Consider the following 18,984-nt stretch of genomic DNA (forward strand, 5'->3'; position numbering starts at 1 on the left):
TTGCAGTCATGTACGCACATCTGCTTATGCACACCCACACCTTCCCTTCATTGGCAATTAATAAAAGTCTTTTCATTGACTGTCTGGTTGACTTTTCTTCATCGACATTACACACACACACACACACACTCTCTCTCTCTCTCTCTCTCTCTCTCTCTCTCACACACATACACAGTTGCTTCTAAGCTTAATATTACCAGGGCCCTGAAACAAAACAGAAATATGGCCACAAGTACTCTCCCTCGGCTTTGAACTTCCCCAGCATTTGCGTTTGAAACCCTGACGAAAAAAAGCTTCAAAGACCACACTCCCTCTCTTCAAAGGAGACTCAGGGTTGCCTCGACAGTCCTTGTGGAAGAGAAATTTAAAATGTGTATTGGGTTTTTAGTCAGGAGCATTATCTCCAGAACGCAATGAACTCCCATTACTTTTGGCCTTTGCTGCCTTATATCATGAGGAAAGAGTTGAAAATGGATGTGCTCACTAAGTGCCTTTTTACAAAGAGGAAATTACAGTTATTTGACTCCTCAGCAGTGTTCCGAAGAGCATCCTCATTCTAGATACAGTATCTTCCTGTTTGTTCTTCATGTCTTCATGCAGCATGTCCCGTCCTTCTAAAACCCTATCAGCAGGATCAAACATGGGATTTGTTCATCTTTAAAGCCCTAATGGTCTTTGATAGATCAGTGTTAAGGACAAACATTTGCACAGGTGCGCTCAGACCTCTCATTGTGATTGAAACCCAAAAATCACAAATTATTCGGATACAGAAAAAAAACACTGAAAGAATCAATAATAAAAGCACTTTGCTTCTTAGATGCTCCGAAACAACTGCTCCTATTGTTTTAAAGAGAATATGTGTGGATGTGAGTGGCAGGGCTTTGTTGCAATCATTTTCATTAGTGTGTATATATGTGGGTATGTTTATATGTGTGTGGGCGGTCAACTGTGCACTCGTGGAGGTGTAAATTGCAGACAGTGGCTAAAGATGCCGCCTTAAGGACAGCAAGATATTGCCATGCCACTGATTGCCACATGTGCTAAGTGCGCTGTGGAGCCCCTATGGGAACACTAGTATTATAAAGAACAAACACACAAAGATCTAAACACCAAACAGGCATATACACTTGAAAACATACATACTTCCGAATGTACTCAAAAAAAGTGTATACAAAAAGTTACAGATCATGCATAGTTACACCCAGACAATCTTACAACTGGATCAACGCAAATATTAAATTGTTCACACACATGCACACCGGTAAAATTAAGATGACCTGGATGGTGGAAGCATTTCCATTTATTTGTTTTACATTTTCATTCATAGCTAGCTTTATTTCTGTGGACAGGCAAAGATATACAGTCAGCTCCTGCTGACATTTAGCTCTCTCCCCTCTCTCCTCTCTCTCTCAGCAGCACACGGAGAAGAACTGCACGTCAAAGATTCAGTGTATGAATTATTAACAGTATGGATTAAACATGCCAGGACTCACTGTGGAGCCTGTTTGTTTCATTTGGACGTAATTATTTAATGGCACCCTGTTAAAAATGATAGTGAGGAGGGGAGAGGAGAGGAGAGAGAGGAAGGGAAGGGAGGAAGGAAAGAGGAGAGGCGAGAAAAGGCTTTGTTTTGGAAAAGTAATTGGTGGTGAAATAATTACGATGTGCTCCAAGCTTCGCTCGTTCATTGCAGAAAAAGAGGGAAGGAGGGCTGAGGCCTTGTCTTACTCAACTGTACTATTTCCTCTTTCTCATCTGTTTTTCAGTTTCTTCTTTCCCAACAAGGTTTTCAGTTTCTTGTCTTTCTTTCTGTTCCTTCTTTGTCTTTTACTCCCTCTCTCTCTCTCTCTCTCTCTCTCTCTCTCAAACAAACATACACACACACACTTATATGTCTTTGCGTTAATATCATCTCTGGTGACAATTTACATAGCTGTGTGGAAAACGTAGTGGAGCATGGAGGGCACTGTTCCCGATTTATACCTTCACAGTGGCACGCACTCACACACATACACACATACAGTACAAGCTGCTGTCACCACCACTCTGCCATCCAAACAAACATAGTCTGACAGCATAGCTGGTGCCTGGCATGCATCCTTGCACACACACAAACACACACACACACACACACACACACACACACACACACACGCAAAGACTAGCCTTTATCGCAGGGTCGACTTTCATAGTTTAAGGGTTCAGTAAATTCCTGCTAGCAAGCTTCATCCTCACTGCCCATCCACCCATCTAAACCTGTGCTGCAGCTAAATCTGTCCCTACGGCAACAAGTGGCCATGACCCTCTCCAAGAGGGCCCCTACAGTCAGACACCACCTAAGTACATACTACACAAAGAACACAATGGCGTGTGAATATGCACACTTAAGCACAATACCTGCACATACATGAGTGTAAATCACCAGGGGAAGCATTTTCCCACGTACGGCTGCAGACATACATACATACGTACCAGTGATGGATACAAATACTGAATTCCAGCATGAATTTGTGTAACTTGTACTTTACTTGAGTATTTCCGTTTTGTTAAACTTTTTACCCCACTGTGTTTTTGGGTAGCTATAGCTACTACTTACTTATTCAGATAAAAAAATATGATCAGCTTGGTGTAGATTAAACTTCCAACACGATAGAAAGTAATTAGAATTTTCTCCAACTAAAGCTTGTATATTAAATGGGCACACATTCCTGCTGTTTGTGTCTTTGTACTTAAGTAAAATTTTGAATGCGGGACTTTTACTTGAAATGGAATATTTTTACATTTTGGTATTGCTACTTTTACTTAAGTAAAGGATCTGAGTACTTTTTTCACTACTGGCACATATGCACATAAAAGCACGTAGCCAGTGTTTCTAGTGTTATCTCAGAGTTGCTTCAACATTCGCACACTAACGTTTCCCCTTTCCTCCCGCCACATGGTGACAGACTAAATAATCGAATATCCTCTGTCTTTGAAGCAGCGCCACTGGATCTATTCATGTCTGTGACAGGGGGTCTGTGTGTGTGTGTGCGTGTGAATATTTCAGCACATATCCTGTGTGCCTTTGTGCTCTTACGTATATTTTCTTGTGTGCTTGAGTGTGTTTATTTACACTTGTATGTGCAGTTACTTTTACATCTATGTGTGTGTGCGTGTGTGTGTGTGTGTGTGTGTGTGTGTGTGTGTGTGTGTGTGTGTGTGTGTGTGAGTGTGTGGGCGGCTGGGTGGATGGAAATGTTGTTTATGCAGTTTTATGCAAAGCAAATTTGTTGACTTAATTGGGTTTGTTTATGTGGAGAGTGTGCCACCCCAGTCATGTATTACTGCTATCATGGACAGACATATCACAGACACACATACACGCTTCTCGAAACAGCACTTTCTACTGCATGATTAAATAATGTGAAGTGGTTCCTGTGTTATAGGGAATTTATATTCACTGCGAGTTTTAAGGAACAACGAGATTGTGTTACTACAGCACTTCAGCTTTACTCCATAATGTATCATCCTGAGTCGACAATTACTTTTGGCACATACTCCTATTTCTATAGGAAGGCAAAATAATATACTGTGTTTGTAAAAATATTTACTGACAACCATCACTGAACACGTACAATTGAATACTGTCAGCATTTCTTAAATGTTTGTTCATGTTGCATGTCACATACATTATATTTAAGCATTGAATTATCCATCTTGTACATAGAAACGCAAAACCAGTGCAGTTTAAAATAACAAACCAGTTTTCCCCTTGTCTTTCCCTCTCCACATTGTCTTAGGTCTGAATCCAAAGATAAAAGGTTAATTTGCCATCTGTCTCTTTCCTCTGGGCCAAATCAATCCACCATAGTCTCTGTCTGCCACTTTCCTAATCAAAACCTCAACTCACTATTGGATTTCAATGGAACAGGCGCAGCCCAAAGACCCACACAACCATCTAATCAATGATCCCCAAATGGCTGTGGTTTTCTATAGGGGATCGCTCTGGTTTTAATGCTTACACAAGGAACAGGGTCCAATGACCTGATATGTCCTCTGGAAGTGCATTTGTCATTTTGCTAATAGTCAATCACAAACAACTTCATGTATAGTGATTGTGCTGGGTTCTGTCAAACGCAAAATTTGGCATCAAAACCTCTAACCGATCCCTTGAAACAAAGAAACAAAGCCAACGCAGCCTCAGTCAAAATAAAACTTCAGCTTAATACTGATTCCTCATTGTTTTTCTTTCGTCAATCAAATGGCAGAAAACTTTTTGAAACAGGTAACTTTTGTGCCATTAAAAGAAATGCAGAGAGTAAGACAAAAGTCTGTCAGGGCTTTATTGTTACAACAGTTCCTGCAATTTCATTCAATTTTCAGGCAAGGCAGATAGGAAGCAACTATAAATCCTTTTTCTATTAATCGCTTTCTTGCAAATAAGGGAATTCAATTCATGCAAAACATTTTCTTTTAATGTGACAGCTTTTGTTACAAAGACATAATTGTACCATTGTAACCATAAAATGTGTCGGTGCCACGTGGATGTCTGAATCTTCATTTCCTGACTTCATGTTGTTCTGCAGGATCCACCATGGCCCCACAGAGCTCTGGGAATGGACCAGATGGAGCCCACCCGCCAATCACACGCTCACCTATGGCTCAGGAGAGAGGTGTGTGTATGTGTATATGTGTGTTAGCCCCTGGCTAGCATTTGGTGTTTGGCCTTGTGTGACGGGAAAAAAGTGAAGATTGTAAGAGTGGAATGCTGTGTGCATGAATGCGTGTGTGTTTATGGCATGATTTTTATTTTAGTGAAACTTAGTGGCTAGCTTAGAAGCCCCAATGCTTACACTGTAGCTTCTGTTTGTGTGCAACATAAATATTTTCTATAAGAAATCCAGAATGTACATGACACTCGGATTACACACTTTGAAACACTTTGTTTCTTCACGGTCCATACCAATGAGGGGTGCATGAAGATGAGAGACATTAACAAAGGGAAAACAGAAATGCTATGTTAGCAATGTTCAGAAAATAGCACCAGCAACGGTTGTAATGAAGGATTTTCGGAGGGACTTGAAGCATGAGACGTTAGCACAGACATGTTAACAATTTGACTAAACTGGCTTAATGCAACATCTTCTGTTGTCTTTGAGAAACCTGCTGTGTCAAAATGAGTTCCTTTAGCAAGTAGACCACCCGCTTTACACTGTTTACATGTTGCTCTGCATTCTTCACAGTGCCATTATGTATTTTTATAAATCTTTAAGCACATACAGGATCAAATGATAGCTGTTGTAGTTTATGCTGAGCAGGTGCACACACACAAACACACAGATACCCAAGGTCTTAGCTTTATGGATCATCGGTGGCCAACATAGGACATGGGAAAAACCATTATTTAGTAAAAATTTGACAGTTAACATTCAGTCAACTTATATTGGACTTTGTTCAAGCCCGAATGTGTATTCTTTTGATAACGCCACTTCAGTTTTGGCTACAATTTGCTGTCAAAGGTTTGTAACATGAATACTAACCTACAAGCCACATTGCTGGCCAAACGGGAATTGTTTTGTGCACTTATGGCCACTTCTCAACTATCACTAAAAACAGCAGAATTGCTCATTCAAAAAAAAATATCAGCAACCAAACAACATTGCAAAAAAATGGAAAGACTAAGATGTAACCTTAATGGAATGACTGTGATGCTCCCTCTCTATCACCCACCAAAGAGCAGTTAAATCAGAGAGAGACAGAGGGAGTGGATGGATGAAGAGAAAGAGAGAGAGAGAGAGAGAGTGAGGCACTGTAAAAGGTTATTTCCCAACATGATGAAATCAAGCTGTAGATGTAATGCTGCTCTCTAATGCATGTAAACCTCGAGCCCTCCCCAGCCCAGTCCAGGAGAAAACAGGGCCGGTTAACAGGGCTGGCTGTTGTTTTCGCTGTTTTCCTGGCTAGGATTAAACCCCCCCCCTTCAAACACACACGTCCCACTTTGCTCAAGTGCCTGCCTCCCTAAGAGCCTCTCTCCACTCTTCATTTCCATAAATCTGCTGAATGTCCCTTTCCCACCCCACTTTCTCTCGTGTGTTTCGCTGGCTGCCTGTTGTTGTTGTCCGACTGAGAGCTTCATTCGGTCTGCTAGAAAGAAAGAGAGGTTTGTCTGTGTGTGTTTATGTGTGCGTGGAGAGGGAGAGGAAACAAAGCAGAGAGAGAGAAATCCTTGAATGTGTTATTTGCTTTTAGCACTGTCTGCAAAATGTTCCTCTCCCCATCCATTTTCCAGGCAATTTAAAGTGTGGTATTACACGCTGTATTTTTTTTTTCACGGCCCCCCCCCCAGAATCCCCTTACCCTAATGGAAGCAAAACATTACAATAATGTCCTCGCTCCTTAAACCCAGCACTCGCAGCCTAAGCACTTTCAGGCCTCAATCGCTCTTTTCCTCCGTTGCACCGTCTTTCCCTCCCACACACACTTTCTCTCTCTGCCTCTCTTTCTGTCTTGGCCTCTGTCTCTTTCCCACACACACACAAACACACACTTACATAGAGCTTTTATTGCTCTCCTTGTCTGTTATCTACAACCCCACACACTCAGAGGCACAAATATGTATATGCATGTATGTGCACACAAGTATATAGTGAATACAAACATAGCATTTTTATACTTTTATCTCCTTCTTCTCCCCTCACATTTTCTCTTGCTCTCCTAGCAGAAACAAGAAATTATACAAGTGTCAACTTGAACTTTCCAACCATGTCGATTCCCTAAACGTCAAACTCACTAAAGACTCAGTCTGTGCACACTCAGTAAACAAAGCGGATAGCTATCAAAGTTTACAGTCAAGCAGACCCAATCCATTTACACCTAATCTGCAATACTGAATCTCCACCAACACACACACACACACACACACTCTCTCTTTTTCCCTCAATGGCCATCAAGCGACCTTTCCCCATTCTTGGTGGATTGGGAGACCTTTCTGTGGGTTTTAAAAACGAACGGGCGGCTTGAAAGAGCGAAGCCCAGGCGAGGATTGCTCCAAATGTCAATTTGAATGGTGGAGGCAAGTTTAGGCCTGAGAGGCTTTGACACATCTATTGACAGAACAGCTTAGAATAACATATAGTAGCCATGGTCAAATCACTGGCTTATTCTGTGGAGGGTAGAGCACAGGGTTTGGTTTTTTTTGTTTTTTACTTAACTAGTGTACCAGTTCTTTCGCATATGCACATAGACACACACAGACTCAGCTTTTGCAGAAAAAATACATCTTTCAGGCCAGTTATAAATTTTACCCGTAGGTTTGCCAGTGATAAATTTCACTACACCTTCTATGTGTGTGTGTGTGTTTATTTGTGCTCAGGGTTTCTTTTACATGTCACCCAAATACTTGGGCCATACTATGTTACTCAACGATTGGTATCTATGAGTAACAGGAGCCAGTGCCAAGATAAGGGATTAGAGCATTCAAAAGGAAGTGTCTCTTTACACGAGGAAATTGAATGGATATTCTGATTAGTTTAGCCAGAGAATGATCAAGTCTAGCCATACTCAGTCCCTCAGTCAACATTTGATTTCACCAAGCAGGTATATTCACTACTGAAGAACTCTCTGGGTTTTAAGGTGTTTTATAAGCAAAGTCTTGACATTGCTTTCTGTGTCTGTGTGTTTCAGGGTTCATCTCCAACATGCAGAGGAACCAGACTGGCCCTGTGTTTGCTTCTCCTCAGTCTGGACCTTCTATGTCCCCGCACCCTTCACCTGGGGGCCCGTTGTATCCTGGGATGGGTCCCTACTCACAGAGTGGCCCAACAGGCCTTTATGGACCTCAAGGATCACAGTATGGACACCAAGGTTGGAACCTGTGTGCCTAAAATGGCATTTAACATCACTAATTTTTAAACACTAACGCAATAAAATTTGTTTTCATTGGCAGAATTACACCAAAGGAATAGAAGTTTATTGAAGATTGGCTCATTGATAAACCTTGAATTGAAAAAGCACATACACCAAGGTCATCAGTATGTCTTTGGTAAGCTAGTGGCTCCAGTGCTTCATATTCAAGGCCTGGGCACAACAAAAGGTAGCACAGCAAAATACATATGCATGTCTTTGCAAAATATTATAGATAATATACAGGCTTGGTGATGTAAGTAATGTTCTACTAAACTACTGTGCTGGGGAGCTAACCGCCAACACGATAGCAAGACAGAAAAATGGTAGCGAACATTTTCTGTTATTTTTATACATCATTTCATTCAATGAAGAGTTTTATCGCATACGTTTTAAAAAAACACTCTAAGTTAAAAAGCTTGCCAACTCATCAGTCGCTAACCAGAAAATATTTTTGCAGTTTATTCAAAAGACATATTTGTACCATTGACTTCTGTCTCACAACTGTCTTCAAACCATTCCTCCTTTGTAGAGCAGTTTATACTGGAGGGTTCAACTCTGCTAATAGGCTACAATAGGTTCCTCAATTTTGGACTCTCTGGCTGTCAATTCTCTCAAAGAACACACTGTCAAGATGCCTCGGTGTTGGTCAACAGTACAAACTTATATGTAAAAGTTCACTAAAGTTGAACTCTACAAAAAAATTGAGATGATGCTTCATATTGTGTTTACTGAAATGTAATCTTAGACCACCTGAGCCAATAATCTACTGAAGACATAGAGGCTGATCTAGAAGTCTAGCTTTGGAAAAAAAGAAAAAAAAAAGTCCAAAAAGTCGGTTTACCCCAAATTTTATTTAAACAGGAATGTGTCATTATCTTGGTGCTTTAATGATAAACTGAATCCTTGGAGCATAAAACATCAACCAACCCCTGTCACTTTCAAGCCACAGTTTAAGACTATTCAAAACCAAAAGTGATAGAATTTGATTTCCCACAAGCTATGACGCCTTTCAAGTTTTCAGATGAATTATTAATCATGCAAACCACTAACAGGCCTTATGTTGACATCCTGTGTTGACTTTTAGCTGACATCAGATTTGTGGAACAGCTTCTGCTTTCTGAGCAGTAATATCAGAGTGATGAATACCTTCTCCATCATTCATTTAAAGGGGTTATAGAGAAGTTTGGCCTCAGATGGGAAAGCCACATTTGTCTTTTTTGACGAATGTTGGCCCCCGCTCTGCAGTCACGCTGGGCTTCCCCATCAGTGTCATTGGTTTTAAAGAGAGTTCTATAATGAGGAATACAAAAAGACTCATTTTAAAAGACATATCCATCTTCTGTTTCATCTCTTTCTACAACTCACACACACACATATACAGTCGCATATCTCGTCCTGTGTGGTGGGTCTCACTGCGTGCATTAAAAACCGGGCTTTCTGAGGGTGTGACTCCCTGAATATTCATGAGACTCCTGAACCCTGGACGGACCTCTTGACTCTCCTCATGATAATATTATGAGGTAGCTCCAGACTGACAAGGCAGACTGACACATTCTAAGGTTTATCCACTGAATAATGATGTCCAATCCTGTAATTGGGCTCAATGTTTTAATATTAGCTTCTCACAAAAGGGGCCAGTGTTTTTAAAATCTTATGAAAGACAATAAATGCACATTTTTCATAGTTCATCATTCATCTTTCCCTACTCAGACATGGTATAATTGTGGATAATTCAAATACATGTTAGATACTTCTGTAAACTTAGTGTATGCAGCTAACCAACAGGTGTATCCAGTTATCCTACTAGATTGTAGGCTCACTTAACCTCTCTGCTAATTCAAGCTGTCACTGTTGTTCCATGATTGTTAACAAATTTTACAACTATTAGGTTAAAGTCCTCAATGTGATCGATGTGGGACCAACGTAGCTATATTTATCTGTTCTTGAATAATCATTGTGATAACGCCTTCCAAACAATAGTCTTTGCTTCAGTTTACCACATTATGTAGGCCTGTTTGAAGAGCCATTTGGTAAATCAGTCACATCAACTATCATCTGAGCTTTTCTGATACTCACAAAAAAAACTTTGAAAAAATAAAAACAAGTCACAGAATTCAGGAAATTTAGACAGGAAAAAGTTTGGATCGCTCACTATAATTAACCATTCCTCGCTAGCTTGTTTTCTCCAACGTACAACTCCAGATCATCCAACAAATGTTAACATCTGCTGTTGTACTTAATTTTCTGCCTTTGGCAACACACCAGACAAAACATTATGGTATTTTTTGGTAAATTTGTGTTTTAATTTGTCACCTTGATAAATGCTCCCATCCATGCGTGTGTTTTCCCAAAACTGTGGCCTCTCCCTCGCATTTGTTAATGTTGATTAATGGCCCTAATGCATTTGGTATTTGGTCTCCCTTCTCCACCCACTCTTATCTCTTAATGTGACTTTGGCTGGGCTAACAGCCCAGTAAGCAGAGAGAAAAAGAGAAATAAAGTAAGCAGAGAGCAATAGCGAGGCGGACTAGCCTGGAAGAGGCTCTGGAGGCAGATGAGCGTGAAATCTCACTCGTATGACAGGAGAGATGTTCTCATCAAAAACAGAAAGAACAGCTCAGGCCCGCTGTCTTCTTATCACACACATATACAGCATATACACTGTAAAGTGCATAGGGAAAGTATTCAGACCCCTTTACTTTTTTCACATTTTATTATGTTGCAGTCTTATGCTAAAATCTTTTAAATTCAATTTCCCTCATCAATCTACACTCAACATCCCATAATGACGAAGTGAAAACAGAATTTTAGAAATTTTTGCAAGTTTAATAAAAAGTTCAACTGAAATATCATATTGACATAAGTGTTCAGACCCTTTACAACGCACTTGAAATTTAGTGCTTCCCATTTCTCTTGTTCATCTTTTGTATGTTTCTACACCTTGACTGGAGCCCATCCGTGGCAAAGTCAATTGATTGGACATGATTTGGAAAGGCACACACCTGTCTATATAAGGTCTCACAGCTGACCTTGCTTATCAGAGCAAAAACCAAGCCATGAGGTTGAAGGAACTTCCTGCAGAGCTCAGAGACAGGACTGTATCGAGGCACAGGTCTGGCAAAGGCTACAAAAAATTATCCCTGCATTGAACATTCCCAAGAGCATAGTGGCCTCCATAATTCTTCAAAGGAAGACGTTTGGAACAACCAGGACTCTTCCTAGTGCTGCCCAACCAAACTAAGCAATCGGGGGAGAAGGGTCTTTGTAAGAGAGCTGAACAGGAACCCGATGGTCACTGTGGCTGAGCGCCAGATATCCTGTGTGGAGATGGGAGAAACTTCCGGAAGGACAACCATCACTGTTGCCCTACACCGATCTGGGCTGTATGGCAGAGTGGCGAGACAGAAGCCTCTCCTCAGTGAAAGACACATGAAAGCCCGTCTAGAGTTTGCAAAAAGGACATAAAGGACTCTTAGACTGTGAGAAACAAGATTCTCTGGTTTGATAAAACCAAGATGGACAGTTTGGCCTTAATTCTAAGCGTCATGTCTGGAGGAAACCAGGCACCGCTCATCACCTGCCCTATACCATCGCAGTAGTGAAGCATGGTGATGGGAGCAGAATCATGCTTCGAGGTTGTTTTTCAGGGATAGGGAGACTGGTGAGGGTTGAGGGAAAGCTGAACAGAGCAAAGTACAGAGATAATCCTAATGAAAATCCAGTCCATTGCACTCAGGACCTCAGACTGGACAGAAGGTTCACCTTCTAAGAGGACAGTGACTCTAAGCACAGAGCCAAGACAAAGTAGGAATGGCTTAGGGACAACTCTGTGAATGTCCTTGAGTGGCCCAGTCGGAGCCCTGACTTGAACCCAATTGAACATCTCTGGAGAGACCTGAAAATGGCTGTCCACCAACGGACCCCTGACAGAGTTTGAGAGGAACTGCAGAAAAAACTTGCAGAAAATCCCCAAATCCAGGTGTGCAAAGCTTGTTGCGTCATACGCAAGAAGACTGAAGGCTATAATCACTGCCAGTGGTGCTTCAACTAAGTACTGAGTACAGGGTTTTGAGGACTTATGTCAATGTGATATTTCAGTTTTTCTTTTTTAATAAATTTGCGAAAAATTTCGAAAATTCTCTTTTCATTTTGTCATTATTGGGTACTCGGTAAAAAATGAATTTAAACGACTTTAGCATAAGGCTGCAACGTAAAATGTGAAAAAAGTGAAGAGGTCTGAATACTTTCTGAACGCATGTATATGTATACTCTCATTCAAATTTAATACACTGGCAACTGACCTGCATCTGTCCTGCATTAGTACTCTTAGATATATTCAGACAACAGAACAGGGAGTAGCTAAAAACTGGCACTTGTGTTGCTCTATTTGTATATGTACACAGTATTGCCAAGAGCATGACTAACAAAAATATGGATTCTTTTTACTCTCCCTCATCTGCTATTTTACTCGGCTACATACCTACACACACTCATTGACAACACTCACTCTCTGAAGCCTAAAATTAGCCCTACTTTTCCTACTTTAACTCTCAGTGGGCATTCAGACAAAGAGCCCTGCGTTAAAAAAACACATTGACTGCATTGGTAGAAAGAAGTGCAGATTTAGTGATACACCCATGATTTAAAACGCTTATTAGATGCCAAAACACTGCACACTACATCAATACTGCTATGAAATAGGATCTAATTATTCTGGAAACTTGTCAAATCTCAACGATCACGGGGTAAAAAGGAGAATTAGTATTCTACCGGGAATGTCTACTTGCACATTACTTACATTGCATTTCGCTTTTGGCAAAAAAGTTAAACCTGGCTCAACGTTTGTCAACTCTTTCTTTTCTAGCTGGAGCCCTCTGGCACCCCCACTGTGTCAACACAGTGGTCTCACTGAAATAATTAAGACTGTGTTTTATGGCACAGTGCTATTGTCAGGCTGAACATGGCTTAATTCTTGTTCTAATCTAACAAGCCTTAACCCTAAAATTGCCCTTTTAAACTGGTAAAACGTCTTCAGTGAAATATTTTCCTTATGTTTCCATCATTTTGAGGACGTGTTCCTCATCCAGAAATTTTTAATACACAATCGGACACTTCTCAGTCAAAAATATGAAAACATTATTCCCAACACCGTACAGTACTGCTCATCCCACCAACCTTCAGTACAGGAAACCATTTGTATGGACTACAGGTCAAAGCTGGGGCCCCAGTTCTTAGAGGGCCCTTCAGAGGCTTGTGTAGGCTGAACAGGGCAGACAGCTGCTGGTCATTGTTCTTAATGACAGCTCCATCTGCTCCACTAACAAATTAGCCAGCCATTAGCCAACACAGAAACTCACTCCAAGTTCCTGAACTCTGCTCTCTGTTTTTCTTGGCTTGTCTGTGCTGGGAGAACCCAACTCTTTGGCCTTGTAATTGTGTATGTGTGTATGGTGTGTGATACAAAATTTTCAGCACTCATGCTTGCCAAACACACCAACAATAAGAGTTTGTAGCTCACCAAAGAACAAAAAAAAGTGTTACTTAAAAGACTTCAGCAGTGCTCTTTTATCAGGAGCAAACGACTGTAGTGCAGCTTGTGTAATTGACCACATAAGCTCCATCCAACATAGTGTTATGGTGATACATGAGATTGCAGGAGGATATGTCCCTTCTACAAACAATACTGAAATATTTAGTAGTTATTTCCATAAACCTTGGATTAGATAAGTCTGCTTTCTAGACTGTAACCAAAGGTTTTCTTTTAGATTGATGTACAGTCGAAACCCTGCCAAAGCATTTCCCTTTTGCTGTTTTCTCACTGTCTGAATGAGACAGACACTCTGAGCAGTCCACTCACTCTTACAGTGGGTATTTCCAAAAAATATTTAAGCTGCTAAATGTTTATGGGTGTCCTTTGAAAGCCCTCTTTATCCTAAGTTAAACTGATCTCATACAGTGTGTTGATATCAGGCTCTCCTCAAGACTTAAATTACTCCAACAGCTGTTTTCAAGACATCCACTCGGACATAGTACAGAGCCAGCATGTTGAGAACAGTGGACACACAGACAGACAGGGGAGGAAGATATCATGCCATTACAGGAAAGATATTTGGAGTCTGTCTCGGATCTGCTCTCTCTCCCACCCATCGCATAGAACAACCCCCCCCCAGAGGGGTTAAGCACTCCGTTGGTAATGACCGTGCTTCAGACAGCACTTTTAAGTCCTGGTGCCTTGCCGCAGCCGACACGTAATTCAGCCAGAAAAAGAAAAAAAGAAAAAAACATGACTCAAGTCAGTGAGTACGGAGTGTAGTTTTTTTGGAGGAAATTGACAGTCTGTGGAGCCCCAAGGCACACCCCAGCCCTGCTTAGACTGAGATACCCTGCCGGGAAACGTGGTAAGGTGGATGGGAGAGGATATGGGGGCCACGGGCAAGAGAAAACGCTGCAAAAAAACCCATCCATCACGGCAAGTCATACATGTATACTGCAGTCTAATACTGAGTCTTAAAACCGTATAAAGCAAATGAAGAAATTTCTACCCAAACGATGTATTTTGACAATATGACAGACATCACTGTGAAGTAATCTGATTACTTTCAAGATATTTTAACTGTTACAAACAGATGCAGCTGCTTTTGACACAGTTAAAATTATGTCTTAAGTAAACAATGCTATACTTAATAGTACTGTATGACACAATAAGTTGCATCAGAAGGAAAAAATAGAGTAGATAGTGTCTTGTAGCACTATTACTGAGGTTTAGAAAATTAACTAAGATGACACAAAATGAGTACCAGGATGTCTTGTCCTTGTCGATACACAACACTTCTCTGTTGCCCACACTCCAAACCAAAGCCATCCTCCCTCAACCCCTGCCTCATCCCAAAAAAAAGTAAAAGAGAAAATTGCTGTTATCCATTTCTTTTAATTTGTGTTCGGCCACATGTGGACATGGACAGCCTGCCCACACTCCTGTCCTTGGTAGCTCAAGCATGCAGCTATGTAATCTGCGTTCCACTCTTTATTGATGGAGTTCACAGATCTGGAAGGCGCGTTGGTGCACCCTCATACCTTACTCTACCGTAGCCGGGAGAATGACTGCTTCGGCTGTTAGCATTGGACGGTCCAGTCTGCTGAGGAAGCAGTAGATGGTAATCTGCTCGGTCACACTCGAGCTTTCCTGCGGGAATGCAGGGATTAAACCCAGCGCAGGATATAGCGTCTACTGAATGCGTGACCGTGCTGGGAATTTCCATGTAATTGTGAACGATGCCCATGAGCTCTCCTTCTCCTCCCCTCCATTGCGCTATAAATACCACCAAGACTTCCCAACGGCACCAAGTGCCTGAGAAGCAGGGAGGAAACCAAGACTGAGCCACAAGGACACAAGTCGGGACAAATAGGAAATGACATCCTCCTTGTCCTCTTTTCCTCATGTCCCTCCTTGATTGGTTTCCAGAGGAGTATGAGAAGCATGCACAGTGGGTGTAGTAGATGACACACTTCTGCGCATATACAGTAGGTTAATGCTAACATAAGCTAAGAGAGCACATTTCTTTCTCCTTGCTAGCTTGAATGTCAGGAAGTGGCAGAATTTTTGCAATAAAGAGAAATAAAAGTCGGGTTGACGCCACCAACTGTTCATAACACGTACTGCATATATAAGAGGCCACTGTCACGGGCAAGAAGAGACACACAATCTTGTATTAACTTCCCAATGATGGATATCTTGATAGATCGCAGTTAGGGGGGACATTATAAAACTGATATTGTGACTTGCTCGGCTGAAAATACTTATTGTTTTTGATTACATAATATGGCCATGTTGCCAGTGAATCGTATGGAGGTCTCAGCAAGTAGTTGTTGAACTGTCGCTCCCACACTTCCACATTGGCTTTTACAGAGACAGCAACTTTTTTTACCTAGATCTGGGAACACTTGTAAGTCAGCAGCAAGTAATTCATATTCTCAACTCAGCTCTTTGAATATAACACCGCATAGAGTCATTGTAGTATATTTTTTTGTTAAATCAAACTAAATCAAATAGACAATACTGCCATTCATTCTGTCAGAAGGGGACTATTATTAGCACCGTTATATATATAGTATATTTTAATTTATGTTGTGTTATATTTGTTATCTTATCTATAATTATCTGTATTTTGTCTTTGACCTGTGCATTTGATCCGGTGTCTAATGTACTGTAATCTGAATGGCACTCTCAAAGCCTGAAAACACCTAGAATCTCAGAGTTGAATTCTCAGTCATTTTAAAAAGTGGGTAAGTGCGCTATCTGTCCTTGAAGAAGTGCTCTGGCACAGCACCAATCCTTCAGGAAGTGAATCATTCTTGTCAGGACAGAACAAGAGTCTCATAGGAAAGCTTAGCATTAACCCAGTCCCACAGCTACTCTGTCTCTCCTTTGTCAGCCGAGGCAAACATAGCCCACAACTAGAACATTTTGAATGGTAGTACATCAAGGCTGATAAATTCTCTCAATGCTGCGTGTCAACTTAATGACACTTTTTTAAACATAAACCTCTTCAGTTAGATTCGGTTTAACATGTCACCCCCCAGTAAAGTAAAAAACAGTCTGATGGAAACTTCTAGACACTCACTCCCACCATTTGGGTCTTTTGGCCCATCTGCTGAAGATGGAAAAAAATGCAGATTGTCCAAATGGGACTGTGTGATATAAACAACTCCCAGGGAGGTGTGCTGGAGCCTCAGTATGTCACAAGGGCCAAAAATCACAAAGTGTCCGCCCAGGCTATTGAGAATGTATGGCAGGCAGCCATGACATGGGGCTCAACAGCTGTCCAAAGAGGGCTGAGAGAGGTCGCTGACTGGGGCCTTGTACATCTGCAGCAAACCGTCCACCCGAGGCGAGAGGAAGGATGTTGCAGGGCACCGTTCCCAGGATTTTCCACGGCGTTGTAGGCAGTCGCGTATGAGTGGAAGAAACATGGAAATGTGTCTTTCACTGGTTGCAAGGTCTCAGGGGTGTCATATATGCATTTACACAGACAAGCAGATGAACACAAACACACGCACAAACACACACGTACTGTGCACCATACGTATCCTCCTGTGTTCGTTAACAGACATCCTTTCTTCCTGAACGCTTCCCTATTATAGCCCCAAAACCCTTGACAGGTGTCAGCCGTACTCAGCTCACCGACTCACCAAAGCCTCCCCAGAAATAATCCGCTTCTTCTTTTCCCATCTCCCACAGTAGATTTCATCACAATTTCTGGACAAATTCAACTGGAGCCACTGACTTTTATGGGAAAGACTTTTATTTTGATTTAATATAAATCCTATCTCGGGGGTTGGGGGGCAGGAGTTTGTTCCCCCTCCCTTTCTGTCTGTCTGTCTTCCTCTCTTTCCGCCCCCACCCTCTGCTGCTTCCTCCTGCTCTCTCCCTCTGTTGGACTCGCAGGCTTATGTCATGTGGAAAGTGTCTGCACTGAAGCAGCTCGAGGACACTGAGAAGCCATTTCCATTTTCGGAGTGGTTTTTTTTCCCCCATGTGGAATATTGTCATTCAACTTTCCCTCGTTTGAGTGTGTGGAAAAGCCTTCAGGTTTTAAAGGGACTTGATCCCCTTTCCCAAACATATTCTCAGAGGATTAAGCAGTGAGGCCCAACTAAAGCACCCTTAATCAAATCAAAATAAATAGCCCCCTTCACAATGGAGGATGCCACATTTTCCATTTCTATTTTGCAGGGGATTTGTCCCAGGGAGGGAATATCACAGTGAAAAAAGGCATACTGCCTACAGAGGCAATACAATGTGATGTGCTCTGTGTGTGTATGTGTGTGTTTGTGTGTATGTGTGTGTGTGTGTGTCTGTGTGTGTGTTTGTGTGTGGGTGTGTACTGCACTTACATATACAGTAGGTGTGTTTCAGTGTGCTTGAATGTATGTGCATGTTGTTTCTGAGAGCATGTTGATTCTCTTTCTGCTCTTATTGCAGCTGGTGTTGGAGTCAAGCTGGGCTTTTAGAGCCAAAATGGAGGGGTTTAAATGTGCCTTAGGAAAGCTTCTGGCATCACGGCCATGTGGCACTCCAGGGCAGCAAGAAAGCATTTACTGCAGATTAGAGCTCCTCTCAAGTGTTTCACAAAGTCAGCCTTAAGCTTGGCAATTGTTCCCAGGGCCATCAAGCAACCTGCAGCCGTGTAAAATGCCACCAGAACACACCGCATGTAGTAGTTGTTGTTTTTTCATCCACTGGAGGTTGTAGGGGTTGTGAATCAGAATTTAGTTCTGCACTTTACATTCCTCATCTGTCACAGGATTTTTTTTTTGATGGATGAAATATTTGTATGTGCCACTGTTGTAGGTATAAGGGCATCAGCTGACAAGCACTTGATAACCACTCTATTTCTCTCAAATGAAGTGATTCATAGCACCCATCAGGGCCTACATTATTTCACAGCAGCCATTTTGTGTCATTCTTGTAAGCAATCTATCAAATTCAAGTGGGAAGTTAAATGTCTTAAGTGACAACACCCCATGTTTTACCTTTTGAGTGAATTTTTCAATGATTTTAGGCATTTGTCAGCTCATTCACGTCATCTTTTTCCAGGTAACTACCCTCGACCCTCTAACTACACTGGGACGGCCAGTACCAGCTACAGCGGCCCCGGCCCTGGCATGACCAACAGTCTGGGAATTAATGCTAGCAGCCCCATGCACGGCCAGGGGCCCGGCCAGCCCATACCTGTAGGACGTAGCCATGGCCCCGGCAGTCAGAATAGGGTGTACCCGCCTATGGCTCCCAGCTCCCCCAGCATGCCTCAGCCAGCTGGGCCAGGAATGGGCCCTCCTTCTTTGGGTAGCTCTAACCGCAAGGCCCAGGAAGCAGCAGCAGCAGCAGCAGCTGGCATTCCAGGATCTGTCAACTCAATACACAACAGGTAAGAGCACAGCAAGCACTCACGAGGTCTGATTCCCGTAGAAATCTTGTATTTTGAAAGATTAGCTCTTTTTCTTTAGGCCATTTCTTTTTTTGTTTTATATGGCCCCTTATATCTGTGTGTGTATCGTTATCTGTGAATGTATGTACATCTTATTGTACATCATTGT

The 18,984-nt window shown here is 41.9% G+C and overlaps 1 protein-coding gene across 2 annotated transcripts in view; it reads left to right on the plus strand.

The window, feature by feature from the left end:
* LOC120795643 (AT-rich interactive domain-containing protein 1B-like) overlaps positions 1-18,984 on the plus strand; it is a 174,582-nt gene that overhangs the window by 128,526 nt on the left and 27,072 nt on the right. Inside the window, exons 6-8 of one of the 2 annotated variants that reach the window (XM_040137714.1) lie at positions 4,566-4,652; positions 7,666-7,845; positions 18,485-18,815. In XM_040137714.1, coding sequence (XP_039993648.1) covers positions 4,566-4,652; positions 7,666-7,845; positions 18,485-18,815 — 598 coding nt within the window. The remainder of the gene's footprint in view (positions 1-4,565; positions 4,653-7,665; positions 7,846-18,484; positions 18,816-18,984) is intronic. The other variant, XM_040137715.1, reaches the window with a different exon arrangement.

The sequence above is a fragment of the Xiphias gladius genome, chromosome 10, assembly GCF_016859285.1.
Source record: "Xiphias gladius isolate SHS-SW01 ecotype Sanya breed wild chromosome 10, ASM1685928v1, whole genome shotgun sequence".
In the NCBI taxonomy this organism is placed as follows: Eukaryota; Metazoa; Chordata; class Actinopteri; order Istiophoriformes; family Xiphiidae; genus Xiphias; species Xiphias gladius.